We start from the raw sequence: 16,999 nt of genomic DNA, 5'->3' as shown, positions 1-16,999 counted from the left end.
CAGCTTTTTAAAGCAAAAAGTTCATGTGTATCAATTTGCAGTATACTAAAACTGTGCTCAAAGTTTATTTCAAGTCACAGAAAATATACAAACTAAGACAACAGAATGATCTAGTTTTGTTCTGAGAGAGGTGATGGGAATCCTCCACCTGGCACCAATTTGAGTCATTCAAGGGTTAGGATGTAGAAGTCATCTTTTTGCAACATTTCAACAAAGTTATGGAATTATTTTCCATATTTGTTGCCAGGTATTTTTGAAAACCTGTAAGGAAAAGTTGGGAGAAAGCCATTAGAATTGGAGACAAATTCTCTTCTCCAAACACCAGGAAAAAAAAATTAAAAAGTTGGGGAGGGAGACTATGCACAAGAGCAAAACATCAGGAGCAGATTCCTAAGGTGTCTGCCTCTTGCCTCTCAAAAGTAATCATCCTTTACAGCAGGGCTTCTCAACCTCAGCAATACTGACATTAGGGCCCATATAAGTCTTTGTTATGGGGAGATGTCCTGCACATTACAGGATGTTTAGAAGCAACTCTGGTTTCTACCAGTGAATGCCAGTAGCATCATCCCTCTAAAGCTGTGACAACCAAATATGTCTCCAGACATTTCAAAATGTCCTGTAGGTGGCAAAAATGCCTGTGGTTGAGAAATGATGTTCTAATGGCAATGGTATATAAGCAGTCAGTGACAGCAGGGATGGATCACAGATAGAGAGGTACACAATGGAGGGAGAGCCAATACTTTGGCTACAGCACGCATAAATACCAGCAAATAAACATTAAAACCTTGCCTTTGTAAACTGCACAGAAAAAGATTAAAAATGGCGGCAGAGTAGGAGGATGCTGCATGGACATGCTCCTAGGAACAAGCTAGAATTACAACTGAAATATGGAAAGGCTTCCTGAATAATCAACAGAAAACTCACAGGAGAGAACCCTGATACCCAAGGACCGAAGGTGGAGACCGCATAGAGACTGGTAGGAGGAGCGGAGCCGCAAAAGGGCTGGCTGGGCACCCACAGACAGCAACTGAAGTCCTGGAGAGATATCTAAGCTGTGGAGGGTTGCCACTGAGAACTCTGGGATCTGATCCTGAAGCTGGGCTCCCCAGCAGAGAGCACCAAACTGAGGAGGGTACCCATATAACCTCTAGTTGTGAAATAAAGCAGTGGGGTGCTATCTGCCAGGGAGTGGCAGCTGAAAGTTCGGGAACCCTCTTAAAGGGCCAACACACAAAAATTCCCTGTGGAGCCACCCACCTTGTGCTCTGGAAGAGGGAGAGTGAAGTGGACAGGAGCTATGAGAGTAGAACCCAGGACTGGGGACTTGGGGGAAAGAGCTCAGAAGGCAGACACCCCAAGTTTCCTGGGCTGCATCATTCCCTCACACAGCGGAGGACAACCTTCACACATAGACATCTGCCTTGCCCGGGGGAAAGACAGTTGACACAACCTATTGGAAACACCTTGCCCTGAGGCCACTTAAGAGATTAAAAATAACAACTGGCCTCCAGGCAGAAACAATTGCCCCACACTGTTGAAAAAAAAAAAAACTCTCACCACACCTCAGGATGATTGCCTGGGGCAATTCAAGTTGGAATCCTATTAGTCTGTAGACCAGTAGGTCTCAACAGGCTTTGAGTCTTTCCCTGATCCAATTAGTCAGAAACAGCCTTTAACACTGCCCTGCACTAGAGATTGAGAGGTGTAGAGGATCTACCTAATACATAGTCACAAACTGAAACAGACAACCAAAATGAAGAAACAAAGAAACAACCCCCAAATGAAAGAACTAGCGAATTCTCCAGAAGAAGAGATAAATGAAGCAACGATAAGAAATTTATCTGAAACAGAGTTCAGAGTAATGATGTTAAAAATACTCAACATTATGAAAGAAGATATAGTAACTATGAAAAAAACAGTCTGAGATAAAAAATGACATAACACAAATAAAGAACACATTGGTAGGAATACACAGCAGATTAGGGGAAGCTAAGGATCGAATCAGTGAATTAGAAGACAGAGTTGAAAATATCACTTAGAGAACCAAAAAGAAAAAACAATTAAAAAACAGGACAGCTTAAGGGAGCTGTGGGACAATGTGAAACATAACGATATTATAATAGTAGGTGTGCCAGAAGAGGCAGAAAGGGAGAAAGGAATAGAGAAGGTGTTTGAAGAAATAATGGTAGAAAACTTCCCTAACCTGCTAAAGGAAAAAGTGGCACCAGTTCAGGAGGCACAGAGAACCCCAAACAAGAAGAACCCAAACAGACCCACACCCAGACACATTATAATTAAAATGCCAAAAATTAAAGACAACGAGAGAATCTTAAAGGCAGCAAGAGAAAAGAAAACTGTTACCTACAAAGGAGTTCCCATAAGGCTGACACCTGATTTATCATCAGAAACTCTACAGGCCAGAAGGGAATGGCATGAAGTACACAAGGTCAAATGGAAAGCAAGGAACTGAGACTAAGATTATTATATCCAGCAAGGCTACCATTCAAAATAGACGGTCAAATAAAGAGCTTCCCAGACAAAAAAAGGCAAAAGGAGTTCATCACCACGAAGCCAGGATTATAAGAAATGCTAAAGGGAATGCTGTAAGGGATTGCTGAGAAGAAGAAACAGAGAGAGAAACCTAGCCATACAGAATTAAAATGGCTATATATAAGTACCTCTCAACAATAACCCTAAATGTAAATGGATTAAATGATCCAATCAAAAGGTGTAGGGTAGCTGAATAGATATAAAAACATGACCCAACTATATACTGTCTACAAGAGACACACCTCAAAACAAAAGACACACACATGATGAGAGTGAAGGGATGGAAAAAATATTTCCATGCAAATGGAAAAGGAAAGAAAAAAAAGCTGGAGTAGCAAAACTCACATCCAACAAAGTAGACTCTAAAAGCATCATGCTAAGTGAAATAAGCCCATCGGAGAAAGATAAATATCATATGATCTCACTCATTTGTGGAATATAATGAACAACATAAACTAATGAACCAAAATAGAGCCAGAGGGGAGAAAATATTCTAGAATATATTAGAAGTAATCCTGTTATTTGCAGGTATTTAATATTTCCTACAACTTTTATGATATCATACTATGTTAGTACAGTTTTGGTAATATTATTATACTTAAAATCCTTTTATTCTTAAAATATTAATGTTTATTGCAGGTAATATTATTTTATGTAAGGTCATTTTTCTTGGTGTTTATTGCATGTAACATTGTCATATTTAAAACAGTTTTTCTAGAGATATTAATGTTTATTGCATATAACATTATATTTAAGATCGTTTTTCCGGAAATATTAAGGTTTATTGCATGTAACATTATTATATTTAAAATTCTTCTTGAAATAAAAAAACTGAAAAAAATAATAAAAGGTGTTTGGGGAGATGTGGAGAAATTGGAATCCTATGCACACTGCTAGCAGGATGTAAAATGGTACACCGCTATGGAAAGCCATCTGGCATTTTCTCAGAAGGTTAAGTGTAGAGTTCCTATATGACTCAGAAATGCCTCTCCTAGGTATAAACCCAAGATAAATGAAAACATATGCTCACTTGTGCATAAATGTTCTCATACACAAATGTTTTTAGTATCATTATTCATAATAGCCAAAAAGTAGAACTCAATGTCGATCAACTGATGAATGACTGACTAAAATGTAGTATACCCATACAATGGATCATCATCTGACAATAAAAATAAGTACTGATATGTGCTACAAGATGGATAAACCTTGAAACATTATACAAGTGACAGAAGCCAGTCATAAAAGACAACATATTGTATGATTCCATTTATATGAAATGTCCATAGTAAGCAAATCTATAGTAACAGAAAATGGATTAGTGGTTGATTATAGTTGGGGGAAGAAATATCTGGGTACAGGGGGTGATAACTAAAGAGTATGGACTTTCTTCTTGGGGTAATGAAAAGTCTTAAAATTGATTGTGGTAACGATTGCAATTCTATGACTATACTAAAAACCATTGAATTTTCAGCTTTAAATAGGTAATTTGTATGATATGTGAATTATATCTCAGTAAAATATATATAACCTGTGGTCTCCCTGGATTGAGTATCAGGGGAGCATGTGTAAAGGAAAAGAGGAAACAGGATCAATTGGCTAAGATTTGATCATGTTGAAGCTGGTACCTGGAAGTTTATTATTCTAGTCTCCCTACTTTTGTATATGTTTAAATTTTATATATGTAAAATAAATTTAAATAAATAAATAAAGCAATAAGACAAAAATAATAAATTGCATAGAATTATATGCATACAACACACACATATACACAAATCAACATAGGTTTTAAAAAATGGTAAAATTGAGTAAGGTCTATAGTCTAGTTAGCAGTAATGTGCCAATGTTGACTTCTTGGTTTTGTACTATTGACCAAAAAGCTGGAAGGATACATAAGGTACTATTTTTCTAACTTCCTGTATATTTACAATTATCTTACCTAATAATAGAGAAACATGTAAATTGACCGTACCTCCACTACTCCCACAGCCAATCAGAGTGAGTATGCAAATTAACCCAACAAAGATGGAGGTTAATTTGCATACATACCTGGGTTCCGGGAACCTGCTCAGCACCCAGGTCACTCTCAGCCGGCCATCAGAGGGAGGGGCTGAGCCTGCAATTGGAGGGGTGGGTGGGTGGAGGGCGGGGCGTGCTTCCCAAGCCTAAAGCCTGGGGCTTGGGAAGGGGCCGAGCCTGTGACCAAACGCAGACCATCTGGAAGTCAGAGCTGGGTTGCCCAGCTGCAGCCTGGCGACCCAACACTGACTGCTCAGGTGGTTGAGACCCAGAAAGTGAGTCAGGGTCTGATCTGCAGCCTCAGTGGAAGCTGTTGATCAGTGTACTTACCTCTTTCTCTCCCTCTTTCTTTCTGATGTTTGCCAGCAGCCAGGCTTTTCTTTCTCTCCCGGCCTCCACGGGGGCTGCTGTTAAGCCCCGCCTCTTTGATCAGGCCCAGAGATAGGCCTGGAGATGCTGACTGGCATAGGAACCAACCAATCAGAACCAAAGGTGGGTGCTGTGGGGAACCAATGGCTGCCTAGGAGGCGGAGCTTCTGACGCTGACTAGCATAGGAACTGACCAATGAGAACCAAAGGTGGGTGCTGTGGGGAGCCAATGGCTGCATAGGAGGTGGAGCTTCTGACGCTGACTGGCATAGGAAATGACCAATGAGAAACGAAGGTGGGTGCTGAGGGGAGCCAATGGCTGTCTAGGAGGTGGAGCTTCTGACGCTGACTAGCATAGGAACTGACCAATGAGAACCAAAGATGGGTGCTGTGGGGAGCCAATGGCTGCCTAGGAGGTGGAGCTCTGATGCTGACTGGCATAGGAAATGACCAATGAGAAACAAAGGTGGGAGCTGAGAGGAGCCAATGGCTGTCTAGGAGGCGGAGCTTTTGACGCTGACTGGCATAGGAACCGACCAATGAGAACCAAAGCTGGGTGCTGTGGGGAGTCAATGGCTGCCTAGGAGGTGGAACTTTTGACACTGACTGGCATTGAAACCGACCAATGAGAACCAAATCTGGGTGCTGTGGGGAGCCAATGGCTGTCTAGGAGGCAGAGCTTTTGACACTGACTGGCATAGGAACTGAACAATGAGAACCAAATCTGGGTGCTGTGGGGAGCCAATGGCTGCCTAGGAGGTGAAGTTTTTGACGCTGGCATAGGAACCGACCAATCAAAACCAAATTGGCCAGGAGAGGAGGGCCATTGGGGGCAACACCAGGCCTGTAGGAGAGGGCAGTTAGGGGTGATCAGGCTGGCAGGAAGAAGCAGTTAGGGGCGATCAGACAGGCAGGTGAGCAGTTAGGAGCCAGTGGTCCCAGATTGTGAAAGGGATGTCTGACTGCTGGTTTAGGCCCGATCCCTGTGATTAGGCCTAAAATGGCAGTCAGACATCCCGCAAGGGGTCCCCAATTGGAGAGGGTGCAGGCTGAGTTGAGGGAATCCCCCCTCTATGCACGAATTTCGTGCACCGGGCCTCTAGTCTCTATAATAAAGAGCCAGGGTGTAATGACCGATCATGACCAAAGGTTGACCATCTGGAAGTCTACTGCAGCTGCAGGCCTGGTGAACCAGCAGTGACTGCTGAGGGGGCTTTGAATCAGGCCTGGAAAGAGACCTGAAGAGAGAAGCAGGGGCTGATCTGTAGCGTCTGAGGCAGCTTTTGACAGCACTTGCCTCTCTCTTTCCCTCCGAGCCTGGCCAGCAGCCCTGCCTCCATTTCTCTTCAAGCCTCCACTGGGGCTGCTGATCAGCCCTGCCTTTATGATCAGGCCCTGTTGATAGGCCCAGAGACGCTAGAAACTGGCTAATCAGAACCAAATCTGGGTCAACTGTGAGAAGCCAGTAGCTGCCTAGGAAACAGCTTTTTATGCTGACTGGCATAGAAACTGGCCAATCAGAACCAAATCTGGGTCAACTGTGAGGTGCCAATAGCTGCCTAGGAGGTGGAGCTTTTGACACTGACTGGCATAGAAACTGACCAATTAGAACCAAATTGGCCAGCAGAGGAGGGCAGTTGGGGGCAACCAGGCTGGCAGGGGAGGGCAGTTGGGGGTGAGATCAGGCCAGCAGGAGAGGGCAGTTGGGGGCGAGATCAGGTCAGCAAGGGAGGGCAGTTAGGGGCGATCAGGCAGGCAGGCAGGTGAGCGGTTAGGAGCCAGCGGTCCTAGATTGCAAGAGGGATGTCCGAATGCCGGTTTAGGCAGTCGGACATCCCCCAAGGGGTCCCTGATTAGAGAGGGTGCAGGCTGGGCTGAGGAAACCGCCCCCCCCCCCGGTGCACAAATTTCGTGCACCGGGCCGCTAGTCCTATATAATAAAAGCCCAATATGCAAATCGATTGAACAGCAGAATGACCGTTCATCGGGGGCTGGAGAGAAGGTGGTGCCTGGCCAGCCAAAGCATGTGCCAGTGGGCAGAAGGAGGGGACGGCGATCGGTGGGTGGCAGTGACTGGTGGTGGAGGGGGCAGAGCTGGCCGTTTTGCCACCAGCGCTGTCCCCCGATCTGCTCGCTGGTTGCCTTCCGCAGGCCTAAGCTGTCAGTCGGACATCCCTCAAGGGCTCCTGGACTGCAAGAGGGCACAGGCCGGGCTGAGGGACCCCCCCCCCAAGTGCACGAATTTTCGTGCACCGGGCCGCTAGTTTAAAAATAAAAGGTAAAACAACAAAAAACCTTGTCCTGTGGTTTATGTGCAAGGCTTTGAATTGAGATATCTCATAAGAAAAAATACATAATGAAAGAATTTTCAGAAACATATCTACCTCCATTACCCCAAAATAATAATTTCCTCACATTATAGGGAATGCCTTCTCTGGCATAAATAAATTAAGAAAAGTAAAAGAGGGGAAGTTCTTTTTATCTGTTCCTCTGAATACAATAGATACTCTATACTTTTACTGGAAAAAAAAAAACACACACACAAAAAACACCAGAATGTCTTGGGTATATGAACTACAAAATTAAAGTACTACCCTGGCCAGTGTGTGCTCAGTGCTTAGAGTGTCATCTCTGGAACCAAAGGTCACTGGTTCCATACCCAGTTAAGGGCATGTATCTGAATTGCAGGTTCGATCCCCAGCCTCAAATGCGGCATATGCAGGAGGCAATCAATTGATGTGTGTTTCTCGCTCACATCGATGTTTTTTTCTCTCTCTCTTCCTTCTACTGTAAAAATTAATAGAAAACTAGTTTTGGATGAGGATTAACAAAAAAAAAGTAAAATAAAAAATTAAAAAAAAAAGTAAGTACTGGTCATACCAAAAGTCTAGCTATATGATGTTTATTTCCAGTCCAGATGTTTTAATGACATTACAAATATGGATTAAAATACAACGTATTTAGCAAAGCCTGCTAATTAGTGTAAATGAGTTCACTATTATATGATTACACATGAATGGAAATTATAATATGAAGGGGGTAAAAAGTGGAAATTCAAACTGTGATATCCCAGCTGATATTGGGATGTGAATTTTAAACTTTTTAGAAAACAGAATTAGTTATGAAATAGAAGTTGTTGGGGAAAATTTTTTTAAAGAAAACACCAATACATGTAATCAAGTTAGGTCACATGGTTATGATCCCTTTTACCTGACTGATGAGCAAGAAAAATAAGGGCAGCAATGTACAGCCATCTCTCAAATGTATAGGGACTGATGGTGACGGTGGACATTCACTACCTTAATTATGTGCTGTAACAGTTCAATCTCTAAATATTTAATACAAATACTGGAAACTAAAACATTTATACATTTTACTGAAATGCCTTGTATTTTTCCCATTTTGATGGGACAGTTTGGAATAAAATAACACAACTGATTCTGCAAGGATATATACCAAACTATATTTAAAGGTTATGCCTGGAAATCGAGATTAAGGAAGCAGAGCTTTTTATCCTGAATTTTTAATATTTCCGTATTTGATTAATTTGGTTAAATTGATTGCATGTTACTTTTGGCATTAGGAAAGAAAGGTTAAAAAAGATTACAACTAAATCAATAGCTGAACAAATGCCCTGTAGCTTTCTGTTATCCTGATAGGGGCTGACCTATTGAAGGGTGGAGAGAATCTTGCCAAGAGGAGTGCAGGCTGCAGAGAATCTTGAGATCAGGAGAGTCTTGTTGCTTAGGGTTGCAGTATATACCCCAAATGCACAAGGATTTTGCCCAACTCAGGCCAGGTAAGTCTGCTCACCTTTCAAGGTGCTCCAGTGGACTTCTGTATTTGTTCCTTTAAGATCAGGATACTCTGCCTCTGTTCAGGAGGCAGCATGGCAATCTGGTCTGCAGTCAGTTGAAGAACCTGCATGATCAAAGCTGCCTGTGAAGAGAAAAAGAAAGGTAGTGAGTTTTAATGATGGCAGTTAAAAAACACCACAAAACACCACCCACTTTGGTAAAAAAAAGAAAGGATATTTCACACACAGAAAACAGCCCTCCACAAATCAACCCAAACCAAATAAACAAACAAAAAAATAACAGCAGCTGGTGAGAAAAAGCATAATGAAAAGCACAAGCACAACAATATCTAAGATTAGAAGACTCAAAACAGACATCTTTGGAACCCAAGGTTCTTGCAGACTAAAGTGGTATCTGTGAGCCCTAGGAAGTTTTCAGTTTTTCATCATTTTGAACGTCTCCCCTTTTCTCAAGTTTAGCCATTCCAGCAGACATGAGCTCCCCACAATGGTCAAATATAGAAACAGAAAGATACTTGTATGGAATCTGCTACTGTTTTTTAGGGAGAAGGTAGAAAGGGGGAGAAGAAAGAGATCTGGGTTTTCAGGTCCATCTGGCCTGCACAAAAAAACTGCTATTGGCAGATGAGTCTGAAACGTAAGATAAGCTTTCATTTATATACATCCATTTAAGGATTTTAGGACTGGCCCACAAATTTTCAGGTTAACAAGATCATAAAGAGTTCCAAGAGTAAACACCACTTCCAAAGGGACTCTGAAAATCCAGGACTTGCATACGGTAACTAAAAAAAGGAGTCAAAAGAATTTGTACACACGGAGACAGTCAGGCAGCATTGTTTACCTTCTCATGGTCCTGTGGAGTGACTTGGTTCTGGCCAGGACTAAAGCCACCAGGCTGGCCTCCACCTTGGATATTGGCTCCTTGCATGCCTGCCCCCTGCATGACTGGGACCTACGTGCACAAAGAGAGATGAGGAAAGAGATTTTTGGAATGTCTCAAATAGGCAGACAAAATCCAGTAACAGCAATGCGTAAAAATATGATCTGAGTATGGATATGAGTAAGAAAAGCAAATTAATGATTCTGAAGATCATTTCCTATTACTAGCATGGCAGAGGCAGGGTTTAGGCAGAGATCAATTAGCATGTTAGACACAATTTGCTTACAACAGCTCCACCATCAACAAATATGACATAGCACAACTTGATACCATCAAATCAAGCAAAATTCAGCCACATAAGCACAGAGAAAACAGCATCCTGGAAAGTAGTGTTCAGTGGAAACAGAAATGAAAGCTGACAGATTTTAGAGATAATGGATGCTGGTCCACTGGGGAAGCTTACATTCACAGGGATACCGCCTACCTCTAGTTCAATCAGACATAGGTTGTTCATCCCAAAGGGCCCTATCCCACAAGTAAGGCAGAGACGATCCTAATGGCAGAGGCAGAAAGGAGATGGGAAGGCCTCTGGGGAGAAGACTGATATTAGCCCAACATTTGTGGGTTTTTTGGTAACTTTCCAGAGAGAATATGCAGCAGATGCTAAGTGCATACCAAGAAATATGACTGACCCAAATTAAAAGAACAAAGTGCAGTTATAACATACTTGTTGATATTTAAGATCTTTGGTGAGTTCAATCTTTGAAGACTACCAGAACCCAGGAATAGGCCTCAGAGCACCTAGAATAACTGTTACATAATCCCTATGCTGAAGTTATGTTCACATTCAGGCATTCACCCAGAGCTTAGGTACTCTTATTAAACATAAATTGTTAACAAACTTGTTACCTGCTTCCCCAGCAGATTAGAAGCAGCCAAGCATAAAAGAAATGAGGATAGACCGTTAGGAGCAGATACTATGACAGCAATATGAGGAGCCAGGTGACAGCCTGACGGTGAAGGAAACTAGAAACCAAACAGGAAATAACTCTGCTTTCTATTGCAGCATGTACAATAATGGATACATTTAATGGTGACCTTGAGTAGTCAAAATGATTAAAATAAGTTTTTGTATTTTGTTTAAGAAAGGAAGGAAGCATAATACACATAAAGTTACTTTTCATTTGACTAAAAATTTGGTAGAATAGTTCTATTATCTACAACATTCATTTATATACCTTAACTCACTAGACACTACAGAGATGAAGCATTAGTATGACTTTATACAGCTTGCTAAAATATTACCACTTCCTGGTCTTTATATATACTGAATCCGCAGATGGGTCTGAATTTTCATCATCTGTTATGGACCTGAAACATCTCTAAGAAAAACCTTTTTGAAGCTTCAGTCAATATTAATTTGAAGTACTGTAATGTGATCTAATCATTCACTAATTGCCATTTAAAGTTTCCAGGAGCACCTATTCCAGGCAGACAAGTAATAATATGGGTGACTACACATCTAGGTTTGCCTAAGACAGTCCCTGTTTATGCTTCTGTCAGAGTAAATACTAACAGCACTCTCACTCTCAAATGTGTCCCTGTTTGATGAGAAGTTATATAATCCCTCTAGCAATAATAATCCTTTTTACCGATGAGTTTCCAACTTATGTGTAACGGAGGTAATTAAAATGCTCAATTAAGGATATACTGTTAAGTAAAAAACCAAGGAACAGAACAGCGAAAGGAAAAAATATATATGTATATTCATATTTGAAAAAAATAAGAATATATATTATTTGCTAGAAAGATACATTAAAAATCTAATAAAAGCAATTATCTATAGGAGATGGGGGTCACAGTACAGGGGAAGAAGTGAGGTTCTTATTGTATATCTATTATATATGAGTGAATGTATTTTATATATTTAATTATACGTGTACACATTGACTCAAACATTTTTTAAAAAGTCAGAACATAAATTTTTTATTTTCTCTACCTCAGATCTAATTAGCTTTATAGAATCTACTAATGGGAACTATATAAGCTTAATATTACAGAATAATGATTTCAACCACTAGCAGAGATAAAGGAGCAAGATATCATCTAGAAATAGTCTTCCAACCACTATTTTCAGTGTCTCCACAGAATTATCGACAGAAATATCTAAACACATCATGTAGTTATTTGCTGTCTGTCTCCCCAACTAGAATGTAAGCCCATAAGGGATTTCTTTTTTTCTCACTGCTATATCCTTATTACCTATAGTTCTCTTTGGTACAGAGTAGGTGCTCAATCAATATTTATTGAATGACTGAATGAACACATAAAACCATTTTTATTATGAGGCTACTGACCACAGAGGGCACAATAAACATCGAGGTCCATGAACACATTTTAAAAATATACAACTTGAAAAACAACAGATTACAGTTTTCTTCTACACATACCAGAAACAACACACTCATATTTCATTTTAAAGAGGGGGGTAGACACACATATACACATACACAACATGCAGGTAACAGGATAGAGTGGTAGAGTGGTAAAAATAGGGGATCCTATTCTTTGCTCTGCCACTTTTTAGCTGTGTGAATTTAGACAAGTCACCTGAATTCTTGAGTTTCAGTTTCCAAACCTACAAAATGAGAGAACTGGATGATTGACATGTTCCATTTCAGCTCTGACATTCTCTCTCTCCGTCTCTCTCTCTCATACACACACTTACACAGGAGGGGAGGAAGGCACAGAAGCATATGAAAGGGAAAAGAGAGATAGAACTACATAGAGAAAGGAGGAAGGCACATATAGGAAAAAGAAGGGGTAGGGGCTAGAGAGAGATGAAGGTTCTAGCATATAAAAACTCAGGGAAGAAAAACACCACACAACCAACTGGGGTGAAGAGGGAGGAGATGACAACACACAGACAATCAAAGACAAACACATACTCTCATAGCTGCAGAGAGACAAAAAGAAAGCAGAGGTAAAAATTCAGTTCCACAGGTTTTAAGTTGAGCATTAGTAAACTGCCTTTCATACTGTTCACTTAGGCTATGCAATGAAAGAAAATTAAAATAGGTTTCTGCAAACTGAAGATTATCTAAATGACCACTAAGAACTCTTCATATACTCTAGTGCAGTAGCTCTCAGGGTTGTACATTAGAATCGTTTGGGAGAAGTTTTTCAAATGACCCATGTCTAGATTCGACAGATATGATCTTTAAATTTTTTTTTTAATTTAAAGATTTTTAGGAAGGGAGAGAGGGAGAGGAAAAGGGGGAGGGGGAGGGGGAGGGAGAGGGAAAGGAGGAGAGAGAGGGAGATTTGTTGTTCCACTTATTATACATTCATTGGTTGATTCTTCTATGTGCCCTGACTGGAGAGTAAACCCTCAACCTTGGCGTATTGGGACAATGTTCTAATCAACTGAGCTACCTGGCCTGGTCCCAGATATACTCTTTATCTCTGCTCTGAATGGAAAAGCTCCTGAAATTGTGAGACAAGGTTGCTCTTTCGGACTATAATCCTGTTAATCAGAAATCACTATCCTAAGGGACTGAGAAACTATAGGAAGTGTGATTCTAATCTTCCCTTTCTAACAAGCTGAGAAATAGCCCAAATCAAATAAAGCAGTAATAACAAGGCTCAATAATCAGTTCCAGAATAGATCAATATTTCACATAGAAGCCAGAAGTGAATGTGTCATACATACCTGCCTGGATCCCTGGGGGCCAACTGCCCCAATGTTAATTGGATTTGGACCCTGGATTCCACTAGGTATAGGGCCTCTAGGGCCAGGCACTGGGCCCCTTGGATCCATGCTTCTGGCCTCCATCACTCTGACTTCCATTGCACGGGCCTCCATTGCACGGGCCTCCATCGCACGTGCTTCCATTGCACGGGCCTCCAATCCTCTGGCATCTAATCCTCTTGCCTCCATGGCTCGTGCCTCCATCCCCCGAGCGTCCATGCCTCGGGGATCTCTTCCACCTATAAAGTAAGGTCCAAGGAAACCACTGTGTAGCTATTCACCTTTACTGCAAGAAGAATCAACAACGTAAGAAAGACAGAAATCAATTCCTCTAGCCACATTTTCCCCTCAGCTAGAGGAGACTGCTTTCTCCTCCCCAATTTCTCAGATTTACAGATAAAACTTAAAAATGTCTGCCAACCTTATCACCCCAGCATACTTTATCCAAGATTAGAGCCTAAGACCGCTGGGTTTATCATCAACCCACAACTACCAGTCAGTGTTGTGGTGTGGTCTGCCCTTACCTCTGCCATCCAAGGGTGGACCTCTCTGATCTAGCATGGGTCCTCTTGGCTCTGCCATTAGAGGTCTGGGCTCGGCTAATGGCCCTCCCCTCATCTCATGTGGGGGCGGGCCACGGCTGTCATGGCCAGGGACATGGTGCATGGGTGGACCCTGATGAGGTGGTCCCAGGTAACTTCTACAGATGGAAAAAATTATTATATTTTAAAACAGAACCCAAAAATAAGACAAAAGTATCAACCTGAAGATCAGTAAATAAAAATCAGACAAAGAACTGATATAAACACCAGTCTATGAATGCTTTTATAGGTTGAAGAGAAGTTAGAGATATAAATCAACATATTCTAGAATTTCATATTTGGTCAGGGTACTCATAACTAAGGAGGACTTCAAATGGATATCCATTATATATAATGCGTATGAAGTATAGTGCTTAAGAACATTGTTATCATATGGGTTCAAATCTAGGCTCTATCACTTATTAGCTGTGTGATCTCGGGCCCATTTACTTAACTTCTCTATGCCTTAGTTTCTTCATCTGTAAAATGGGACTGATATATCAATCTCACAGGTTTGTGTGGATTATTGAGATGATCCAAATAAAGTACTCAGAGCAGAGTCAGAGGCATAATCCCCATTAATGTAAGTTATTTTAGTATGTTTATTATTGCCATTATTAATATTACTATTACTAAGAAGCAATATAAGTTTTTTCAGTCTGGGTATGTATGCTAGAATTTCTAATTTCTGAAGATGGGAGTAGCCACGGTTAGTTCAAAATGACATACTCAAGTACACAGTTCTGTCCAAGGAGAAGTGCTTAGTCTTGAACAGCAGCCAACAGGCACAACTGGTATGGAAAGACTTTATTCTCAAAACAAGGGAAAATTCTGATTCCTCTAAGCTTTTCCTTCTGTGTCATTGCTTACCTAGGCTCTACCTCTCCAGTTACAGAAAGTAAAGTGCCCCCACGTGGGTCATTTGGAGCATCTCCTAACAGACCTCGAGGAGTTGGGACGTTGGCAGGCAAGGGCCCACGCTGCATAGCTGCTCTGGGGTCTTGCATCGGCACTGACAGGGAAACAAATGGGGAGTTACTGCTGTGAAGTACACAAGGAAACAAGAAATGACTCTATACACCACTGACAACATAATTTAGACACCTTAGAGCGGGTGAAACCTCACCACAGCAGACTCCTCTTGCAGTTCAAGAACAGAAGCAGGGTGTAGGCAGAATCTGTGCCATGTCAGAGGTATGGATGGAATTATATAAAGAGCAAACTGGGGAGCAACCTGCTAAGGACTAGCACTGCAACCTGAAGAAATGTATACTCCCGGTTTTCCTTATAATCAACCTTAGTTCAAGGACCAGAGTCACAAAAGAGGTAGGGTCTCGGAATATGTGAACACTGCCATGGCTCTGCAAGAACCTGCTGTCTCCTTATAGACTGCTATTCCATCCAAGCCTCCTGACACCAGTAAGGAGGGAGTACAGCCTCGGACAGATGCCCATATCATCCATGTTCTCTGCTCTGTGTGAAGAGGTCAGTCAATCTCAGGCTTGTGGCCCCAACAGGAAAAAATTTAAAAACAAAAACCCAAAACACTACCCTTTTGGGTCTGAATGTGAGGATGACTGCCAAGCAGCCCTCGTCCTCTCAATGTCCCACCCTGAAAACACAAGCAAAAGGAAACCCACAGATACAATGGGTACCTTGAACTCGCTCAATTGATGCAGGCCCGGCGGGTCCCACGGGCGAGTGCTGTAGGGTTCCTAGGTAAGCAGTTAAGTTGAAAAGGAGAAAGAGCAGACACTTAAAATAGCTTGCACATGCATGCAGAGACATACACATACAGACACTGGAGATTTATATGTGTAAGTTAAAAAGTCAAGAGTTCATTAGTTTGCCTAGGCCAGTGGTCGGCAAACTGCGGCTTACGAGTCACATGCGGCTCTTTGGCCCCTTGAGTGTGGCTCTTCCACAAAATACATATGGGCGCGCACGTACAGTGCGACTGAAACTTCGTGGCCCATGTGCAGAAGTTGGTTTAAGGCTCTCAAAAGAAATTTCAATCGTCGTACTGTTCATATTTGGCTCTGTTGACTAATGAGTTTGCCGACCACTGGCCTAGGCTATAAAATCTTCCTAAACTATGTTAGCATCTTTGGTTCTGCTTTGATCAGACTGCTTCCAAAGACAATATCTGTGGGACACTGATTTTACTGGAGCAGGAATAACCAGCCACTTTCCATTTTCACCTCTGCTACTATGATTCCCCCTAAATCTCCTTATGATAGCATTAGAAAAGAAAATATAAAAAGGATGGTTCTGAATTTCTATTTAGGTAAAGAGCATAAACATATTTCATAAGTAAAAAACAAAATAACTTATACTGAATGTGGAAGGTAAGATTGATTCTGGAGAGGGCCATAACAGAAGTACCAAGTGGGGAAATACAGTGAATGAACTTTAGACAAGGAAAGAGAGTATCATTCCTCAAGAAATACTCTGTCACTGCAAGTCTTTGATTATAAACAAACACCATGACAACAGCAAACAAAGACTAATGAGATGACAAAAGCACTAACACTAAACAAAGGGGGCAGAAGGCAAGAGGAAGTATCTTCTTAAACATCTCACTGTCTCCTTTCATCATTATAAATGTGCCAAAGAAACAGGAAAAGAAAGACAAACTAGGTATAAATGGAAACATTCTTGCTTCCTCTGCTGGGTACTGAAGGAAAACCATGAAAGGAAACTCATCTCACTTTGTCTCTTCATGAAGACAGCCTTGAGATGCCTTCAAAACTCGAGCCTTTCCTTTGTTAACTTTTGATGAGAAAAATGAAGATAACTATAGCAGGAAGGAAGATGTCTTGTGGAAGTATATATTAAAAAGCTATAGCTTGAATTATGGCTTGGGGGAAGTAAAAGTATGACTGAAACCCTAATTCCTTTGAACTACTACAAAAATACTTAAGGCTTATACACAATCTACTGATTAGCTGTGGGGCGTGGGGCACAATTGCACAAAAGCATGGGATGCTCAGATGAAGTATTTAGCCAAGAGCTTGTCCTACTATCAACCA

At 41.5% G+C, this 16,999-nt stretch overlaps 1 protein-coding gene across 1 annotated transcript in view; it reads right to left on the bottom strand.

The window, feature by feature from the left end:
- Nucleotides 1-41: 41 nt before the first annotated feature.
- CSTF2 (cleavage stimulation factor subunit 2) overlaps nt 42-16,999 on the bottom strand; it is a 30,213-nt gene continuing 13,255 nt past the window's right edge. Inside the window, exons 10-16 of the mRNA XM_028132726.2 lie at nt 15,623-15,682; nt 14,838-14,979; nt 13,911-14,086; nt 13,348-13,625; nt 9,597-9,707; nt 8,752-8,877; nt 42-261 (exon numbers count right to left, since the gene is read on the bottom strand). Of these exons, the coding sequence (XP_027988527.2) occupies nt 8,755-8,877; nt 9,597-9,707; nt 13,348-13,625; nt 13,911-14,086; nt 14,838-14,979; nt 15,623-15,682 (890 nt within the window). The 3' untranslated portion in view covers nt 42-261; nt 8,752-8,754. The remainder of the gene's footprint in view (nt 262-8,751; nt 8,878-9,596; nt 9,708-13,347; nt 13,626-13,910; nt 14,087-14,837; nt 14,980-15,622; nt 15,683-16,999) is intronic.

This window comes from Eptesicus fuscus, chromosome 1, assembly GCF_027574615.1.
Source record: "Eptesicus fuscus isolate TK198812 chromosome 1, DD_ASM_mEF_20220401, whole genome shotgun sequence".
Classification (NCBI taxonomy): domain Eukaryota; kingdom Metazoa; phylum Chordata; class Mammalia; order Chiroptera; family Vespertilionidae; genus Eptesicus; species Eptesicus fuscus.
The sequence above is the reverse complement of the archived record's forward strand: the minus strand, read 5'-3'. Positions and strand labels throughout refer to the sequence as shown.